This window comes from Marmota flaviventris, chromosome 13 (assembly GCF_047511675.1).
Source record: "Marmota flaviventris isolate mMarFla1 chromosome 13, mMarFla1.hap1, whole genome shotgun sequence".
Lineage (NCBI taxonomy): Eukaryota > Metazoa > Chordata > Mammalia > Rodentia > Sciuridae > Marmota > Marmota flaviventris.
Window position 1 is genome coordinate 41236426 of NC_092510.1, and position 21536 is coordinate 41257961.

The 21536-nt window shown below is 36.7% G+C and overlaps 1 protein-coding gene across 1 annotated transcript; it reads left to right on the forward strand.

Moving 5' to 3' along the window:
* Positions 1-675: 675 nt before the first annotated feature.
* Cd274 (CD274 molecule) lies at positions 676-19776 on the forward strand. The gene is made up of 8 exons (XM_027943097.2): positions 676-734; positions 2095-2203; positions 5565-5630; positions 6449-6790; positions 12230-12514; positions 14523-14624; positions 16265-16324; positions 17383-19776. Exons 3-8 carry the CDS (start codon positions 5579-5581, stop codon positions 17403-17405), a joined length of 864 nt encoding a protein of 287 aa, XP_027798898.1. The 5' UTR covers positions 676-734; positions 2095-2203; positions 5565-5578; the 3' UTR covers positions 17406-19776.
* The last annotated feature ends 1760 nt before the right edge of the window (positions 19777-21536 follow it).

The following is a 21536-nucleotide window of genomic DNA, read 5'->3' on the forward strand; positions in this document are numbered from 1 at the left end:
ATATTTATACATGCACGCAATATAATTATACAATTTGGCCAATATCATTCCCTAGTATTTCCCCTTTCCCTCTTCTTCCTCCCCTATTTTTTTTCACTATAGTATGATGACTTTAATTTTTTAGGATAAATACTGAGTAGTGGTATTGCTGGGTCATAGGGTGGTCCCATGCCTAGTCTTTTGGAACTGCCATGCTGATTTCCACAGTGGTTATACTAATTTACAATCCCACCAAAGTGTAAAAGTGTTCCTTTGTCTCCACAACCTCTCTAGCATTTATTACTGTGTTTTTGATGGCTGCCATTCTGACTGGTGTGAGATGAAATCTCAGCTGCAGTTTTGATTTGCTCTAATTGCTAATGATGCTGAACATTTTTTTTCATGTGTTTGGGAGGCTTTGTAAAAAATTTTTTCTTTTGAGAATATCCATTTAATTCACTTGTAGAGCGCTGTTCTTCATGAAAACCTTACTTACTTACAGGAAAAAGCGGGGCTGGAAAGTTTCACTTTTCGTTTCGTTTTCACATTTATTTATCCCAAGAACCCAGCAGGCTGGGAAAAGCCCACACACCTAGTGGAATTGCCCTGGGGCGGAGCTTTGTGCCAGAGGGCGGGGACGCCCTCTCGCCTGCGAGGTCTTTAGAGCGCACACACGCTACATCCCCTGGTCGCTTAATCTTGGGTACCGGCTCCTGACTCTTTGCGCAGCCAGCCACGAGTCTCCCCACCCGCAGGTAGGGAGCGTCCTTCTCCCGCCCCGCACCCACTCCAGGTGTCTCTGGTCGCTACAGGAGGCATTTAAAAGACAGGGTCTTTGGGATGGAGAGAGGAGAGGGAAATGGGAAGTGTGATACTTTGTGGTGCAGCAGAACTCATTTGTATCGTAGGGTTAAGACCTAAAAACAGGCAATATATCTGGCCTTTTGACAGTTGCTGTTGTTTTGCACTAATGTCAATCTTTTATGTGAGTGCATGTGCACGGATACGGTCATGAGAGGTAGCTGGGTCTAGAGAGAAATTACTAGATTGGAAACCGGGACATTTGGGTTCTAGTCCAACATTAAGTTATCACTTGTAATATGACTCAGGGTAAGTCATCCCACCTTCAGCATCTCCTAAGGTCCCTTCCAGTCTTGAGATCCAGGACGCAAAGGCCTAAGTTTCTTGCTGTATCTGCTTGAAAGATCAAAGGGAATCCTGGAGGAAGAGTGGAAGAGCCTAAGAATAAAAATGTTAAGACATTTCTTAGATACATTGACTTTGACCTGTGTCTAAATTCAGTTTGGGATTGCTTTAAAACACAAGGAGTAAAAGTACCATTGTTCTAACTAGTTGTTATTATTGTATATTTAACTGTGAATGCTTTTCTATGAATTAAGTAGCCTTCTAAAATATTTTTTAATTGTTGCATTTCATGGTGCTAGGGAACCAATATTATGAGATTACTCTCCCATTGCTGAACATAATGGTTATTCATAGGGTTCACTACGCTAGCCATTCACCAAACCATTGTACATAAGTCTCTAGGAAATTGCCAATTTTTGCCTTCAGATAAACTGTAGAAGTGTTAATAGTCAGTGTCTTGTATATTTGGAAGACCTTTTCATGAATATTTAAAATTGCCTTCCAGAAAAGATGTACCAGTTGACAATGACAGTGGTCAACAATATATAAGGAGAACAATGATACTCTGAAGAAAAAACAAAAAGTAGATTTTTTTTCCGTGGAAAGTGATAGGTGGAAGCTACATGATAGCAGTCAGAGTATGGTCTTTCACAAAGCCTGAGAAATAGCTTGGGGGTTTGAAGTCGCATGGGGAAATTGTACAAGAGTGATTCAGTGTGACTGGGGCAGGGGGATGAGGTTTAGTACAGTTTAATAGAGCTTAAAAATTTACTAAAGATTTGATAGATCAACTCTCTTAGTCCTTGCTTTTACTTTTGAGAAAGAAAACTTGCATTGTTGCATCTTCCTCATAGCCGTCCTACCCTGGGAAGATAGAGACATGGTATCACTTCCTTGGTGTTTGTACTGGACTTCTCCCAGGGGCAAACCCACTTCCCCATCCTGAAAGAGCCCTTGTTTCTTCCCCAGGTCACATTTCATTGCTCGTGAAAGTGTCCACTCTTGTCTGGGAATTCACACAAGGTCAGTTTCTTACCAGAAGAAGATATCAGTGTTCTCTTGGACCAACTACTCTCATGTGAGTTTTAGAGATCAAAGAACACGTTTATTTACATGGTCTCTTTCCTCCCCCTTTTCTTCTCCCACTCATGATAGTTGCACTCCAAGGGAACAAAGCCTTAGAGGAGAAGGGATGATGAAGAATTAGGTAAATATCAAATCTAATCAATCACCTTCAGTAAACTTTAATTGCATCTAAAATTTCAACCAGATTCATTAAAGGATTAAAACTCCACCAGAGTATGCCATAAACATTTTCAAAATTAGTTGTAACCCACAAGTGAATTTAGTGTCTTTATGTTTTATTCAACAGTGCTTTGCTTGTAATTAGGGGTATCCCAAATCCTCTACTGCCTGATAAACATATTTGTGTTTATAATATCACATTAATATTTTATAATTGTGCTGTAATCAATACTGGCTCAACGAAAAGACACTCAGATGCTGCAGCCTCATTTTTTGCAACCTTTGTGTCCTCAAAGGATTAGTTATATTTCTGCTTCTCATCTGCAGTGTAGCTGGAGAGGAAAGAAATAAGAATTGTGCACCTTGAACTAGCAAGAGGATGATTCATTTTATTTTTAATATTTTCATATATGCATTTTTAATATGAAAGAAACATGTTAGCATAGCTATACAAAGAAATTATCAGATAATTCCCAAAGAACTAAATGATAAACAAACCCACAAAAAATTCAAATTGTACTTTTCAGTAATGAAATTAGGAAAATAATTTTAAATAATGCCAGAGGTGGATGAATATACTATATAATGGTACCAATTTTCCAGAATAAGTCAAGAACCAAGAAAATATTTTTTCTCCTTGATCAGCAATTCTTTTGGGGGAAATCTATCTTTAGGGGCTAACCTGGGGCCTGGCACATAATAAACACTCAATAAATAGTTTCTGAATACACAACACTTGTGATTTTTTTAAATTGGCAATAATTTGATACCTAACAATAAATGAATAAAAGGAGACTATTAAATAATGTCTATGAATATCACACACCAAATGGAAAACATTTATCATAACCTTCAATAAAAAATGAATATTAAATGTATGTTAACATTCTCTTCTTTTAAAGATTCATAGGGAAAAAGACTGAAAGAAAAATATTTTCCTGAAATATAATGGTCACAGAATTTCTCAACCTTGGCACTTATTGTTTTCTAGGCCAGATATGTCTTTTCTGTGGGAATGCTGTCCTGTGCTTCAGAGCACCTTCCTGGCCTCACCCCTAGATACCAGCAACAACTCTCCCCTGCCCAAAACCCGTTTTGACAACCAAAAATGTTTCCAGGTTATTTATTACTAAATGTCCCTGCATGACAGTGATAAAATAGGGGGTTTTCTCCTTCCTTTCTCTTTTTTCTGTAATGTGGTTATATCAAATTTATAATGAAGAAAAACATTAGATTAATATCCTTATTCTACCTCAATATTTGGACTCCATTTCTGGGGTTCTTCCATTATAACACTTTAGTTTGCCAAAAACTCATCATTTTTTTTCTGATAAGAAAAGTAAAACCATTATTCATTTGAAAACTCAGAAAAACACTGATGAAATCAATCACAATCCCATTTATCCTTTTTCTGTCTTTTCTTCCTTTTAAAAACTATAAGTGGGTGAAAACTTACTTGCCTTCCCTCTAATTTCACTCATAGATATGATCATTGTCGGTATTTTGGACATTTCCTATGTCTAAAGACACACACACACACACACACACACACATATACACATACACATACTTTTTATTTGTTGAACAAAAATGGATTTCTGCTTCATATACTGTTCTGAAGTTCTCTTTCTATGCCTCCTTTTGCAAAAGTAATACATATACATGTACTGAATTCTATCCTTAATGGTATCATATCAACAGAACAAAATTTATTTAACCATTCAGACCATCTAGGGTATTTTTTTCTGTTTGGAGCTATTATTAACAATGCAATGTCTTTACATATATTATTGTATGTATTTGTTTGTGGGTTTGTATGATAGATTTTTAGGAGAGGAGTGAAAGGTCACAGAGACATATACATTTGAAATTTCAAAAAAGATTACCAAATAGCCCTCGAAAAAAAGATATACAGCTTCTCCTTCCCACCATTGATGGGCAAGAAAGCCTATTTGTTTATGTCCTTATAAACACCAAACATTAGTAATCTTTGTAATTTTGGTCAAGCTAATAAGTGAAAATGGTATCTTATATCCTAAATATACATTTTATTGGTGCCATCCTTTCCTATGTTTACTGGTATTTTTTAGTCTCTGAGCTGTATGTTAGAAATTATTACTTGTTTTACTCTTGGGTTACTGTAATTTTCTTATTGATTTTTAGGAGCTATTTATATATTGGGAACATTAATCTTCTGCTTTATATATCTGTAGCATTGATTAATTGTGTGTATTTATATAGAGGTTGGAGAGATACTGACTTTCTTATCAAAGTGTATAAATATAACACAAAAGACAAAAATGTGTTAATAAATAAATAGCATGGCTGAAATACCACAAATTTCTCTTCCTCCCCTACTTGAATATGAACTCCAAGAGAAGAATGACTTTTCTTTTATATTCATTGCTATATCTCCAGTTCCTAAAATAGTGCCAATCACAGAAGAAGTGCTCAGTCAATGGTTTGCTGAATTAAAAAATCAGTAAAACTTTAAGCAAGATGACAAAATGAAGAAAAGAATGAATATAGATGACTCTGGGAGAGTGACCACAAGACATTCATATCTTAACATAAATTGACCAACTCTCTCATCTTCCCATCTCTTGTAACTAACAAATTCTGTTTATTGAGAGAGTAGGATTTGTAGTTTGGAATAAGTGAGAGGCATAAAAGATTTTGAGGGATGCATCTGGCCTACTTGTTATAGTAGAGTGGAAGTCTTGAAGAGCCAAAGGTTAAAATGAAAATATTTAGTCATAGAAGGAAAAAAAATATTGGAAGGTGAGAAGTAGAAGTCAAATTTTCCTTACTTTGAAATTTTTGCATAGGACACATTTGAGTTTCTAGATAAGTTACCGCACAGAAAACATGAAATAGCTGAGAGGATTTGGGCAAAGTATTTTCTTCTTGGCTTTTGTTGAGTGTACATTACAATTTACAATTTTTTTTCAGGCCTGTAACCAAATTTAAAAATGCTCATCACAGTAACTCTATTCACTTGGCTTTATGTGGTTCTGTGCTATTAAATAAAGGTATTTAACTTCCAAATTCCCCTGCTATGGTTCCACACTTAGACATCAGTTATCACCTGGTTATCAGGACTATTTCACTTAGAACTGCCAAGTGCCCTCCTGTTGTGCTATGTGTTCAACTGTTGAATAAAGCAGTCTTCTTTTTGTGTTTTCCATAACTAGGTCATTGCAAAAAGATGAGGATGTTTAATGTCTTTATATTCACATCCTTCTGTCATTTGCTGAACGGTAAGACACCAAATCCTTTCATTAGGTTCTGTATTTTAACTATTTTAACCATGAGTTAAAAACTTAAATAATAATTTTAAGTGGACATAATTTGTATAGAGAGAACAGTCTACTTATTTCATTTAAAAAAAAAATCACCTGTGTCATTGTATAAAGACAGACAAACTGAAAGAAACAAAATTCAATGATTTCCCATGAATACCTTATTGAAAATTTCTAGAGAAATGGCCTATACGTACATTATTTGCTTGTATTAAACAAAGCCAGGATCACAGTTGATATTGCTTATGACCTGCTTTTCCTGATGAAAATATTCTAAGGAAGAATTTTAGTGTGTATCAAAGTTTTAAGGGTAATACAGCACTGGTAACATACTGGGGCCCTCTCTAAATTTCCATATCCACTTACCTCTGACCAGAGAATGGATCAAAAATGCGGGGGAGTAAGAAGAGAAGATTATGAAATCTACCACTCAGGCTGTGTTGAAAGCAAAGAACATTCTGGGGATGTCCATGTGAAAATAGGTCTCTGTGGTTATAAGTTCTCCATCACCATATAATATTTTTACAGGAATGTATGTTTACAAATTGCGGGGCAACTTGTTTAGCTAGTTTTATAATTCTAATGCAGGGATCAGAAATAGTGTCCCAAAACATGTTTCAAGCCCACTGGATAAAACATGTATTTTAAGGAACTAAAATCCTTAAATATAATTATCTTATAACTCACCAGATAAGGTGATTGCAAGCCCTCTACCCATTTTGTAAATGTTTTAAGGAATTTTCTATGTTCTGAAGATTTGCCATCTTTCTTTTCAGCCTTTAGTATCACTGTTCCCAAGGACCTGTATGTAGTTGAATATGGCAGCAATGTGACAATCGAATGCAAATTCCCAGTAGAAAAACAACTAGACTTGGGTTCATTAGTTGTCTACTGGGGAAAGGAGGATGAGGAAATTATTCAGTTTGTGAATGGGAAAGAAGACCTGAAGGTTCAGCACAGTAGCTACAGGCAGAGGGCCTGGCTGTTGAAAGACCAGCTCTACCAGGGAAATGCTGTCCTTCAGATCACGAATGTGAAATTGCAGGATGCTGGGGTTTACTGCTGCATGATCAGCTATGGTGGTGCAGACTACAAGTGGATTACCTTGAAAGTCAATGGTAAGAATTATTGTAGATAAAGAAAGCTAAACCTTAATGAAAAACATATCCCAAGTGTTCAGAGCTTATCATTCTTAGAAGTTCAGACTTAATTTCCAACAGAATACCAGCAACCTGTTCACTAATTCATTCATTCATTCATTCATTCATTCATATACTCATCTAGTGAGTACTTCTTTGAGCACCTTTTATTTGTCAGTCACTGGTGACCCAGAGTCAAGTAACACAGAGCCATGTTATACAGTATGTTCAGTTTTCCACATAATAAATTCCCAGTTTTTACTTTTTTATTATTATAAAAGCAATACATGTACCTGCAAATAATTTGGATGCTATGGAAAGGAATAAAATGAATTGCAAAAGCTTCCTTCCTCCCTTTACCACTATCTTTCACAGCATGCAAATATAGTTAATACTATTTGCATAACCTTTTGGAAGTTTTTTTTCATTATTTTAATTCAATTGCTGTTTTTTAATTTTATTAGGTCTGCTGTATTTTCCTTCCTTGGAATGTCTGTATGTCTCAAACCCCAATAAATATATTTAAAACAAATCCCATAATTAGGTTCACATTCAATAACAGTTTAAGCCAATCTATGAAGGCAAAAAATAATCACATCAAGTATAAAGAAAGCCATTTGTCCCCAGAGATGCCAACAAACTCTGATCACCAAGCATGTATTTATCTTAAGAGTGTATGCACCAGTGTTATCTTGGAGTGTTGAAGAGGAACTGTAAGTGTTAATTCCTGAGTACTGACCCATAACTATGTCATCAGGTCACTAGAGTTCAAAGTATTGGGTTGGTACTAGCTAAGGGAAGGAAAGCACCTTAGCTGACCACCTCTGCTTTCACTGTTGAGTTTCATAGAATTGAGAGGTAAAAAGATCCCAGGAATGAGCAGCTAATCCAAACTCCCACAAAGAACAAAAAAAAAAAAACCCAAAGGATCTTCTGTTTCTGGTTTGTTTGTTTATTTGTTTGTTTTTGTATCACGGATTGAGCCCTTAACCACTGAGCCTCATCCCCAGCCCTTTTTATTTTTTATTTTAAAACAGGGTCTTGCTAAATTGCTTAGGGTCTTGCTAAGTTGCTGAGGCTGGACTTTGAACTTGCAATCCTATTGCCTTGGCCTCCCCAGCCACTGGGATTATAGGCATGTACCACCTCGCCTGGCAGATCTTCTATTCTTATACTCCCCATATTTACCAGAATTCATTCATCTCCCCTTGGTCTTCCTATTCCTAAGATAACTATCATCAATCTGAAGGTCCATGATATAAACAGGAAAATTTAGATTTATTATGAAAGATCACTGATAATTATAAACTCAAAAATAAAATTATATAGTGATTAGGAGAAATGCATCCATTTTATGGCACATTACTGGGTGTCTGATGCTGGCTTAATTAATGCTACTGATGTTAAGAAAATGTCACTTGCCTCATGAAGTAGACTTGATTTTCATTATGTTTTACCATTTGTTTCTCCTTCAAGACAGTCATGGGAAAAAAAACTTGGGATATGGTTGTTTAAATTGTCAACTTTTCTTGGGTTCATCAGCAATATTAGGTATCTATTGTGTTCAAAGGCAATTAAATAAATTAGCAAGCTTTAAGCCATAAGCTTGCTAGATCTAGGATGGGGTGAAAGAACATCAACCTGGCAGTCAGGAAGAAGGAAGCATAGAGTTTAAGTTTCTGTTTCCAAAGGTCTCTGATCAGCCTGTCAGGAGTATGCAGGCAGATGGCTGACTTTGTAAATGAGAAAGAGTTTATACCAGGTTATCTGGGGCTCTATAATATCTCTTCAACATAATAAAAGATCTTCTAGCACTGAAGGTTTTTCCTAGGAGGGGTCCTTGATGGAGCAAAGCAAATGACCAAGCAGATTTGACACCTGGTTTGTTAAGCCATTCCATTTTGTTTTATAAATTAGCCTCTCATCCCAAACCATCTTGTTATTTGCATACAGGAAGATGAGTTGAGCTAAAGCAAGTCTCAACATTCTGTGTTGAGAACAAGCCAGCCACCAAGCTTCAGTTGCACTGAGGCACTGCCACCTGTGGACGTTTGGTGGCTACACTTGCACAACCTAAGGAAATAGAACTACTGAGTCACCTCCTTATGCAAATGATTTCACAGTAATGCTCTTGGACTTCTCTTCCCATCACTGCAAATATGTGGTAACACAGCTCCCCACAGGGAGTTTACTCACCACGGGGCTTTATAAGTGAAGCATTTCAAAAGTGAAATTTGGAAAGGTTTGGTTTTGGATTAACTCAATTCTTATCACTTTGGGTGTTATTGCACCTTTTGTGAACAGGTTATAATATGTGGAAATTTATTTCCAATGGTGTTCATCAGGAACTGCCACAAGAGTACACTTCAGTATTAAAAGAGGAAGAGAAGCAGCTCTACCAGTACTACTGCTAACACTTGGGTAGCACTTCTATGGGTTAAGCTCTGTATTAAGCTTTTTTGCCTAAATCATTTCATTTAATCTTCAACATGACTCTTGTGTAAGGTGAATATTTTTCACATTTTACTAGCTCTGAAATTTGAATGTGTACTTTTGATAGGTATCTTAGATTCAATGATATGTGGCATTATTCTTCCCATTTTAAGAATGGGGAAACTGAGGGCTGAGAAATCAAGCAATTTATCCAAGGCCATCAGACTAGTAAGTGGTAAAGCTGAGTTCTAAACCCAAGCAGACTGGCTCTAAAATCTGTCATTAATAATCATGTTTTTCTGCCTACCTTTATACCTCTGGCATGTATATCAGGTTGTATGACTTCAAAACTACTTTGAACTTTTCTTAATCTTGATCAACCAACATTAGCATAGTGCTCTAGATCTAGTAAACCAGAAGTCAGCAAAAATTGTAAAACATTTTAAACTAATGTGTGTATAATTATAAAGAATATACTTTGTACTAATATATAGATTGTATTATAAGGAATTGACATTTTAAAAGGCAAAGAGGATGACTTTCACCAACTTCATATGGTACATGATATGTTCTAGGAATATACAAAAATAGACATTTCAAAAGGTAAAGTAAAATTACCAAGCAGTACTTTTAATATCTTGCTAATTGAGATGCTTCACTCATTAGTTTATATGGCAAGGCATAATGCACCTTAGGGTAAAATTCATCATTAGCAAAGGTAGACAGTCTTGATAATCTTGAGGATTTTAGTCCACACTTTGTCAAGTCCAATTAGGTCTTTATTGTTTTAACCTCATAAAGTAGTTGATAAAAAAAAATCCCTTCTGACATTTCCTTTTGGTTTGTATTTAAATTACTAGTATTATCTTCAATTCTTGGTTTCTTTGTGGAAAAGTTTTTAATTAGTTGTTCATTTCATGAGAATATTAGTTAAAAGTAGATATTAGAATTTGAAAATCCATAGTAAGTACAAACTGGGTCCCCATTCTCCCTTTGGTGTTGTGAAAGTCCTCTTCCTGTAAGACCCCTGTGTGGCTGACTGAGACCCAGTGTCAAAAAGCAAAGCTTGTGAAGCTTAAATTATTTTTTAATTGATATGACAGAAATGCATATAAGTGGAAGTTCTAGCATTTTCTTCCCATACCTTCACACATGTGCCCCCACTTTAGGGACTAATGCGCAGCTATGTACTCAGTCCTTGTGGAGTGAACCACTCATTTGTTAGCTCTTAGGGCTGCATCATATGTGTACTTGCTCCTCTGTGTGAAACAGCATCCTTCTTCACCCTTCTTCCATTAAAAATGATAATAGAAGGGTTAAAAAAAAGGCAAAAGCATTTTAACCCTAGTATTTATCACTAAGAGTAAGTTTAGGTTGAAATTCTAATTGCCCATAAACCAAGCTCTGTGCTATGTGAACTTGATCCTGTTATGTTAATAGCAGTTTGTGAAGTATAATCAGTGGATTCATTTTTAAGTGGTCTTTAAATATGACAGTTAAAAGATGGATGGCCCAATTTTTTGTGTGTGTTTCAAAATCATAATTATATTGATTTAATTGGTTGTGATTTCCTTGATTTAAGAGCACCAAAACATCACATCATTATTTATTTATTTTGTTTTAAGCTAGTCGCTTTGTTAAATCTCTGTGAAAGTATTATATCACAAAGCTTTTGTTATGTCTTTGGTAAAGAATTGGAGAGTTATAGATGATTAGTTGTTCATTAAAGTATTAGGTATAAAGCAATGGTTATGTCAACAGAATTAAAAATATGTTGATGTACTTGTAATGAGTAAACATGAATATAAATCTTATGCTATATATAAGCATTAAACAATCTACTAGAATAGTCAGCAGACTGAGTATCTTAATCCTAAAAAGTTCTCAAACCAATTATCTAAAAACTAATTAGACTTTCTGCCATGAATATAATAATTAAAAGATGTACTAAAATAGCAAACATAAAAAAAAAAATTTTAAATCATATTATGGTAACCCAGATGGGATCCTAGAGCGGGAAAAGTTGGTGGAATGGAATAAATGATGGAATGTGGTTAATAGTGATGTACTAACGTTGGCACTTCAGTCATAGAAGTTGTACCAGAGTAATGTAAGATGTGAATAATGAGGGAATCTTGGTAAGGAGTATATAGTAACTATTATTTTTACAACTTTTTTGTAGATCTTAATCCATTCTCAAATTTAAAAATGTACTTAAACTTTACAAAGGGTCACTAGGAACAAGTATTAATTTTCACAAGTGACATAGTATGTCTTTTCAAATCTAACTTCTGATCATTGTCTCAAAGTTGAACAAGTAAATGACTATCAAAATCAGTTTATTCAATTAAGTCTAAGGTATAGTGCGTGCTAGCTATAAAGGTTCATGTTTATGAAGACAGCTTTACAATAAAACAAAGGAAATATCCAGGATTAAATTTAAGAAGAAACAGAGCCGTTTATGAAAGCTATAGCATTTTGCTGGGAAAAACATAAAAATGTGAATAAATAGACATTTCAGTGGATTCATTTTTAAGTGGTCTTTATTTGAATAGAAAGACTACTTGTTTAAAGATGACAGTTTACTTTAGTCTATATTTTGAGTCCAATACATATATTAACATAGTTTTTAAATTTTTTATTTGTTCTTTTTATTTATTCATGAGAGTAGAAGGTATTTTGACATATATACATGGAGTATAACTTCCCATTCTTGTGGTTGTATATGATGTGGAGTTACACTGGTTCGTGTATTCATATACCAACATGATTTTTATAGCAAGACAGTTGTTTCTTAAAGCTCAGACTTGGCCTGTGCTTGAAGAGAAGTGTTGAGGTCAACAGGCAGGGCTTCCCTACTGCTAAAACAGCTGACCATGAAGCCTATTTCTCTGAGAATCAGCCTGCATTGATAGTTTCTAATGTAGACAACACCAAGACACATGTCTAGAGAAAACTTTCACTTCTTTTTTTCTCATGACGTAGCCCCATACCGCGAGATCAGCCAAATAATTTCTATGGATCCGGTCACCTCTGAATATGAACTAACATGTCAGGCTGAGGGCTACCCTGAGGCTGAAGTCATCTGGACAAGCAGTGACCACCAAATACTGAGTGCTAAAACCACCATCACCAAATCCCAGAGGGAAGAGAAGTTTTTCAATGTGACCAGCACACTGAGAATCAACACAACAGCTAATGAGATTTTCTACTGTACTTTTAAGAGATTAAGTTTCACAGAAAACAATACAGCTGAATTGGTCATCCCAGGTAATATTCTGAATGTGTTTACTAAAACATGTCTAACGCTGTCCCCTAACAGCTACCATTATGCCTGCTCATCATAGTCATTCAGTGATGGTTGAATGAAAGAATAGCATAGTACTTACAAAATGTATGCCATTATGCTATTCCCTCACTTCCATGCATCCAAGTCATAATGCTACTTAATACACATTCAGCAAATATTTATGGAATATTCCCTACTTGCCACGTAGTATATTAAGGATTGGGTATTTGTAGAAGAATAGGACACAGTTCATACTATCCAGGAAACAGGTAAGAAAAGAGGCAATCCAGTTGTATGTTGGAAATGCTCTTGTAGTTGGGGCATCAGGAGGAACCTGAGAACAATACTCAATTCAGGACTTGTTTTAGGAATCCAAAGTCTAGCATATCAGAGCTGCTCCCTTCTCAACACAGTTTCTATGCCAGGAAGCAAAGGGAATGTACTTTTTTATCTTACTCCAAATGTGGGAGATCCTTTCTCCCCATGCGCCTCTCTCAAGCTATTCTATAGGTTTTCAACTCAAGACATCCTGGTTGGACCATAGAATGAAAGGCTGCATGTTCCTGGGTAAATACTAGACTTTTGTGGGTTCCACATTCCCTGAAGGGGGTATATATATAAGGCAAGGTTTTTGTAGGGGAAAAATAAGCTATAGTACATGCAAATGATTTGAGACCCTTGTGAGCACAAATTCAAGTATTTTTATTCCCACTACTCAGCAGTAGTAGGTAGAATAGGAGACAATGTCTGATGAGTCTTGGGCCATTTGAATAAGTGAGGAGGATAAGCATGATGATTAGTACAAACCCAAAGGTGTTCTGATGAGAAGTGCTTTTCACTGCCCCTTCCCCCCTATAGATGTTGACAGAAAAACTCCATGTACTTCAGAGAAAACTACTGGAAAATTGGATAGAAAAGTCAACCCATTTGAAAAACCAATCCAGGGTGCTCTTTTAAACAAAAAGAGCGAAAAGGCTTTAAAAAATAGAGATGTTGTTTCTGGGATTGGCCTTCAATTAAGAGCTGTATTAGTGGACTCCTGCCATTTAAAAATTGTCTTATGACAACTTATTTGTGTGGCAACTTGGAGTAAGTCACCTAACGGCTATGAGTCTGTTTTCTCAACTGCAACTTGGGGATTTTTTCTTACCTGGTATGCCTAACTTGTAATGTTGTTTTGAGACTCAAAATATGTATGAACAGGCTTTATAAACCAACAGGCTTTATAAACAAAGTCCAGCTGCTGTTGTGACTTTAAAATTCAAAGTAGGAAGTTAGGAATCACGGGTCTCAGCTGATAGTGAGGTTAAGCAAGAACAGACTTATGGTGAAAGAGGAGTTAGCAGTCTCCAAGCATGCATGTGCTGTGGGATCCCTTTAGCCCCTGCATCAGACTGCAGACAGAGAAACTGGTGAGAGAAACCAATGGTGTCCCAAGGTGTTCAAACTCAGGAAAAAGATAACAAGTATTGGTCCTTGCTCATGACCATGGATGTGGAGAGGCAGAAAATCCTTGAACAGTGCCATTTGGCCTTCCAGGTTCCACAGTGGGCCATCCTTGCCATGTACAGTAGACTTCCAACTTCTATATTAAAGAATGTAAGACAAAGTAACATAGTGCATTCTGCCATTTAATATTGAGCAGGCATTCCCTGTGGTACTACGTAAGCACCACACAAGAAATTTCACCTCACAAGAAATTTCTTAGCCTTTCCATTTTGTAGTCTGGTTAAAGGACTTGCTATAGATCTCAAAGCTGGCCAGTGGGGCCAGAATTAAGTCCCAAGTCCATCTGTCCAAGTCCAGGCCTTCTTCCACTTTTCCATGCTACTTCTATTCTCTTGTCAGAGAAATCTCATCATTCTAGCCAGGAGCTTCAGGATTTAAGAAAATTAACCTGAAACTAAATTAAATTAAACTTCAAGGGATGATTATTTCCCTGACTAGTTCCCATGAAAATTTTCTCTTTGGTCTTGTTTTCTTTTTCAGAACCATCTACATTACTTCAAAGGACTCACTTTGTGAAGCTGGGAGCTGTCCTGTTTTGCTTTGGTGCAGCATTGACAATCCTGTTCTGCTTAAGAAAAAATGGTATTTCTTTAATTGCAATGGTCTCCCCTGGGGATGTGAAGTCTGTGAAGGTTTCATTGTTGCCACAGTGACACTTAATAGGCAGAGCCAGAGATGCTAAATGTCCTGCATGTATAGGACAGTCCCCATCAGGGGGGATCTATCCCACTCAGAATGTTAGAGTACTGCCTTATGCTGCCTTCCTATTAGCTTTCCCTCTCAGGGCCCACTTTCAATTATGCAAATGGATTTTAGCTTTGCCACTGAGTGAAACTGGGTATTATCTCTTCCTTCAATGCTGCTCATTTTGCTACACCTATATTGAAGGGTGGCATTGAACCCTGTAGTTGCATTTTCAAAGGGTGAGAGTTGAATAATGTCTGCAAGGAAATTGGCTTGGCTTTGCACGGTGGCACCAAGATTTCTGACTGTTAATAGCAATCACAGTGAAGCTGAGTGGAATTGCCAGAAGATTGGGTGTATAGTGGCAAGAGGTAGAAGAATGGGCATGTATGGAGGCTGAAGAAAACTCAGTGTCATGCAGCTTCTTTCTACTATGCAAATAACCACAAATTTATAGAAGAGAATGTACTTAAATTCCTGTTGGTTTCCATTGAATTTGAGTCTTATATTAGTTACAACATTATATTGAGCTGGTTTCTTTTTAATTTTTTTTTTATTTTTTAGTTGTAGTTGGACACAATATCTTTATTTTATTTATTTATTTTGATGTGGTACTGAGGATCGAACCCAGGGCCTCACACGGGCTAGGTGAGCGCTCTACCACTGAGCCACAATCCCAGCCTTTGAGCTCATTTCTGAGTTTCCTAAGAAATAAATAGTTCCTTCTGTAGAGCTATATATTTACCATGGAGTATACTGCAAGATTTCTGGAGGAGAGTGTTACATAATTTTAAAAACAAATTGCATGTGCTTATTTATTTACATACCCATGGGAATTATTAAAATGCAAGAAAATGAGTATATTCAAATAATTTCCTCCTAAGATGATTCAGAGTAAACACTTCCCCCAATACTTTGAGATTATGTACCGAGAGATCCAATGATGATGTTCACATAGAGGTGTCTGATGTCACATAGGGAAGTAGAATATGAAGGGAATTCCAATACTCATTTAGAAATTCCCCACAACCCCCTAGGAGGGTGGGTGGACCTGAGAAAGTATGTAACTGAATGAGTACAGATCAGTTATTTTCAAAGAGTAGGCCCTTAACAGAACTGAGACAGTTAGCCAGAATATATGGGTCAAGTTTCAGTAACAGAGAGGTATAGAGACGGAATGGATTTGCACGAGGAAATGATTATTACCAACTTGCATTTTGAATATTCCCTTGGAGAAAAGATTAGTTGGCATTGGGAATGGCCAGAAAACCAATAAAGTGCCTCAGAATATGGTCCATTTCTTTTTAAAAGGATGGAAATGAAAGTATATACTCCTAAAGAAAATCTAAGAGCAAAAGTATATATTCTAAACTGATGAATTAATTAACCTCGTGGGTTTGGACCTTGGAATAAGGAAATTCACCTGAGTTTCTAGGGAATTAAAAATGTTTCATAGGAACCTGGAGTTTAAACTTGAGTCACTGTGTAAGGTACGGTGTTGTACTACATGAAAATGAAAATTATTTCTCTTTCTTCAGTGAGAATGCTAGATGTGGAGAATGGTGGCATCCAAGATATAAACTCAAGGAAGCAAAATGGTAAGAATGTCATAAAGAATTGGGAAGTTGAAGGAAAATGAATAAAAAAACTAAAGTAATAACAAGGAGAATTCTGTCTATCACAGTCTCCCCTCCTTTTGGAAAAGGCTGGTTGTTGGAATTGCTGGTTCCTCTTTGCCTCACAACTCTTAAGAACTCCTTCCATTCTGAGGAGGTTTAGGACTGACCCTCCATAGGAGAGAGGAGACAAGAGGGGAAAGGAGAAGGCAGCTTCTCTTCACTAACCTTCTATTGTTCTGCATCCCAACATCTCCTGCCACAGGGGACCATGTTGACTTAAGTGAGTGGATAATTAATTCTACAGTGTTGCATATCAGGCACTGTTAACTGATTAGTGTGTGGTATATAGTGTTTCATTTAATCCCCTCCCCCCACACACCAAAAGAATGAGAGAATTCTAGTATTCTAATACTAGAATTATCTCCATTTTAGGGCAGAGAACAGAGGTTCATGAAGGTAATGAAAAGTACCCCAAAATACACCGCTTGTGACCAAAAACCAAGTTTGTGGGCCCACTAACCTGACCATGGACCCTTACTCTTCACCTATCTGCTTCAATTCATTTTGCTACAAATGCCTACATTTATAAAACAGCAGAGAAACCTCATCCAGCTGATAGAACTTAAAACAATTATATCAAATCTTCTAATTCATTTTAATGTAGTTAGAAACAAAATTTAACAATGAGCCCCAGTTTAAAAAGCCCAGGTAGGTTTCATCAGGTGGTTAATTTGCTCTGTAAAGCTAATTAGCCTACATGTGGGTCATCCTAGGGAACTGACCCTCCCAGTTTGCTCAAAACTTGGGGGTTTCTCGGGACATCAGACTTTCAGTTTTAAAACCAGGACATTCCCGAGCAAACCAGAAGTTAGTCATCTTTTATCATTCAAGGGTAATTGAGCATAAATATAATCTGCCTCTTTCTCTTATTGAAAACTGATCAAATGGTTAGAAAATATGAGTTTTGTTTCTTGTCAATTTCTTGTTTTTCCAGAACCCTGACCCCATGCAATTAATATACTGTTATCATTCTTCAGATACACAGTTTGAAGAGACGTAACCAGCATTGAAAATTACATTTTTCAAGCAGGGATTCTTTTCCTGTTGTTTGGGAGTTCACGGATGAAAGGGCCCATGGGATGCTGCTGATGATGTTGGAATTAAAAGGCCCAAATATTGAAAATAGAACCTGGGGAAAGAAGAGGAGAACAAAGAAAGATGGGAGTAGAAAGGGGAGCCTGGAAGGAAACCTGGGCACTTCAACATAAGCTGAGAGACTTGTTGGTGCATGTAAAAGGGACAAAGAACACTTCTGAATGAGGCGTCTCCAAGCAAACCATCCATCACTCATGCTAGGAAAGTGGGTTGAGGATCCCTGATTTCATGGATGTTCTTGCAGAAGTGCCCTTTGCCTCTCCTTGTCTTCTCCACCTCCTCGTGTTGCAACAGTGTTGAAGAATGAGTTGTTTCTATTTATTTCCAGTCTGAGGGGTCTTGTCATATGACTGTGGCTATGAATGATTTCTTTTGAAGACATACTATAGTAGAAGTTAAAATTTTGTCACCAAACTCTATACTTAACTGCTTGTTTGTGTTCAGTGAAACATCTAGTATTTGTTAGATACTAGTATTCTCTGTAACTGACATTACAAATTGGAAGCATAGAAAATAAGCCATTGGTTTGTATAGGATTTGACCTTATATAACTTATTGATACTTTGTTTGACTTGACTAATCCTATTCTCAGACCTCAGGGGTCTGCTGCAAAATCTGTTCCCTTTAAATATCAGATTTATAACTGTGTGGTACTATACACACATGATCTCATGTATTCCTGTCATCACAACCACTATTATACCCATTTAACAGCTGAGGAAACAGAGAGATTAAGTAGCTTGTACACAGCAGTAAATAGCAGTCTTCAGATTTCCTCAATTTATCTGCTGTCCTTTTGGAATACAATTAATATCTCTATTTTAAGAAATGTGTTTATTTAAAAAGTGTTTAAATATCTTTGTATGATACATGTGCCTTGCATTGGGCCAGGCATTGAGTCTACAGAAGTGAGCAAGACAAAATATCAGTTGCATAAACATGATAATAATCAAAGCAATTTTTAGATTATAGGAAGTCAGTATTTTTTTAAAAACTGTGGAAAATAACTCTGGAATTCCTTTTCTAGCATTATATTTATCCCTGATATGTCTTTACCATACTTCTCTATGTAGTGTGTGGTATTTTTAGCACCTTCTTTTTATTTTTTCTCCATTTATGCTTATTTTATGTTTGCACAGTGATGCCCATGGGTTCTCAGGTTACAGTGAGTCAATCCAGAGTCAATTCAGCATTGAAGGGCAGAGATGTTTTGTTGTTGTTGTTGTTGTTTGGTTTGGTTTGGTTTGGTTTTCTACTGAGGATTGAACCCAGGGCCCTATAAACTCTCTATCTCTGATCTGATCTGCACCCTCAGCCCTTTTTATTTTGAAACAGGGTCTTGCTAAGTTGCAGAGAATGGCCTCCAACTTGCAATCCTCCTGTGTTTGCTACCTGTGGTGGAATTACAGGTATGTACCATTGTACCTAGCAATGGCCTTATTATTAACTCTTTATGCAAGAAACATGTCAAAAACTTTTTAAATATATTTTCTTTTTTTTTTTATACCAAGGATTGAAATCAGGAGTGCTTAACCACTGAGCCACATCACCAGCCCTTTTTTATATTTTACTTTGAGACAGTGTCTCACTAAGTTGCTGAGGGCCTCCCTAAATTGCTGAGGCTGGCTTTGTACTTGCAATCCTCCTGCCTCAGCCTCCCCAGCCTCTGGGATTACAGGCATGCCCCACCACACCCTTAGTATAAATTTCACCTTGAATGTTGCACTTGCATAATTACATGTTATTTCTGGAAATTCCAGCAAAGTACCTTGGCTGCTGGCTACCCTGGACCCTTGTCTGTACCAGAAAGGGACCATTTTCTCTGCTTAAACCCTATAATATCATCATCTTTTATCCCTACATGGGCCTCATAAGATATTTTTTTCCAGAGGCACTGAGATTCAGATGACCTTTCAAAACTTTTCCTTCACTCCTGGCAATTTATTAGCATCTTCTTTGTTGCCACGTGTCAATACTGAAGAAACAAAGTCTCCAACAGAACCCCTTATATTATGTGTTTCTACTTTATTTATTTATACAATAATTTGTGTGACAATGTCCTTTGTTTGATACAAAGACTGTGGATGAGCAAGACATTCATTTGTTCCATACATTCACTCCATTCCTAAGTCTCAACACCTCGTGGTGTTGGATTTATAAGCACTTTAACCCTGTTGTCTTGTGTTTCATTGTAAATTACATATGCAGAAATGTCATCTAATTCTATATTTGATTGTAATTGTTTGTACCTGCATTAATTTAATAAAATATTTATTTTGTTTCTCATTATGCCAATATGTCCACTGTCTTATTTTCTTGGTGTTGTATAAAGCACTTCCAGTTTTACCTACCAATAGGAAAAGTTACTTGGAATATCTGCAGCTCTCTTCATAGATATATTGAATGGATGGATGGATAGATGATTGATAGATAGATAATAGATTCTGGGTTTACACAGTATGTTCTTTTTTGGTACCAGAGATTGAATTCAGAGGCACTCTACCACTAAGCCACATCCTCCGCCCTATTTTGCATTTTTTATTTAGAGACAGGGTCTCATTGAGTTGCTTAGCACCTTGCCATTGCTGAGGCTGGCTTTGAACTCACAATCCTCCTGCCTCAGCCTCCAGAGCTGCTGGGATTATAGGCATGTGCCACCATGCCCAGCTTACACAGCATGTTCTTGAATCCTACATAATGAAAGAAATCAAAATAATTCATTTTTTAAAATAATTAACTGAAAATTTTTATTTTCTTTCTGGTTTCTTTTAGGACAATACCAAGACAAAATACAAATTTTGTCACTCTGCCAGGTGCAGTGGTACACACCTGTAATTCCAGGAACTCAGGAGGCCGAGGCAGGAGGATCACAAGTTCAAAACCAGTGTCAGCAACTTAGCCAGGCCCTAAGCAACTTAGCCTGCCTCAAAATTTAAATAAATAAATAGGGCTGGATATGTGGTTCAGAAATTAAGAGTTCCTGGCTTCCACTCCCAGTACAATAAAAAAAAAAAAAAATTCTGTCATCCATATTGAAGATCTGAGGGAGAGAAGATAGGAGATAAGGAGGGAGACTCAAGAGGCATATGGAAATCAAGGGGCTTTCCTCCCAGAGTACACCCTTCTCAGATGTGTAAACATGATGTACAAGCTAAGGCACATAAAGCTAGACGTATTTCAATCTCCAGGTTTTAAAAAGGAACTGAGAAACCTAGAACTAGGCCAAATTGAGGATGAAGGTCTAAGAATTGAGTAGAACCATGAAAAACATCTAGATTTTAAAACAAGATATCATTCAAGGAAGAATGGATCTTTTAATGTGTCATCTCGTTTGAGTACTTAGTCATCAAATTCAATTTAATGAGGCTTTTGATCATTTCTCTGAATCAGATGTTTTTAAAGGATGATGTTGGCTATTTCTAATAAATATACATTAGATTCTTCGTTTATTTTCCAGTACTGGGGATTGAAACTGAGGTCACTTTACCACTGAGCTATATTTCCAGCCCTTTATTTTATTTTGAGACAGGCTCTCACTAAATTGCTCAGGCTGGCTTCAGACTTGCAATCCTCCTGCCTTATCCTCCCGTGTAGCTGGAATTATATGCACATTCCCTAGTACACCCAGCAATATCTCACCATTTTTATCTGGGAAAAACATAAAGAAACAATCTTCCTGGCTGGCTTTGGTGATCATAGTTACAGCTGGAATTTTGTGACATTGGGAGGGTTTGTGCATAGGAAAGATAACCTGAGAGCTGAAGATGTAGCTCAGTGGTACAGTGATTGACTGACATATAGGAGACTCTGGGTTCAACTTCTAGTGAAAAAAAAAAACTGAAAATGAGCCATAGCTTTCATTAAACTTTCCTCCAGCCACTTTTCAAGCTGTGGCTGTCTGCCATAAGCAGGTAAATATATTTTTATCTAAATATTTTAGAAAATTTACAGATTATTGCTATTTTTATTTTTTTTATCAGGGTAGGGGGGAACCAGGGAGTGAACCTAAGGACACATAACCACTGAGCCACCCACC

Excerpts from the sequence above, each read along its gene's own strand:
- Cd274 (XM_027943097.2), top strand. The coding sequence starts at position 5,579 with ATGAGGATGTTTAATGTCTTTATATTCACATCCTTCTGTCATTTGCTG. Across the intron at positions 5,631-6,448 it reads CTTCTGTCATTTGCTGAACG|CCTTTAGTATCACTGTTCCC; the intron begins GTAAGACACCAA and ends CTTTCTTTTCAG. Across the intron at positions 14,625-16,264 it reads GTTCTGCTTAAGAAAAAATG|TGAGAATGCTAGATGTGGAG; the intron begins GTATTTCTTTAA and ends CTCTTTCTTCAG.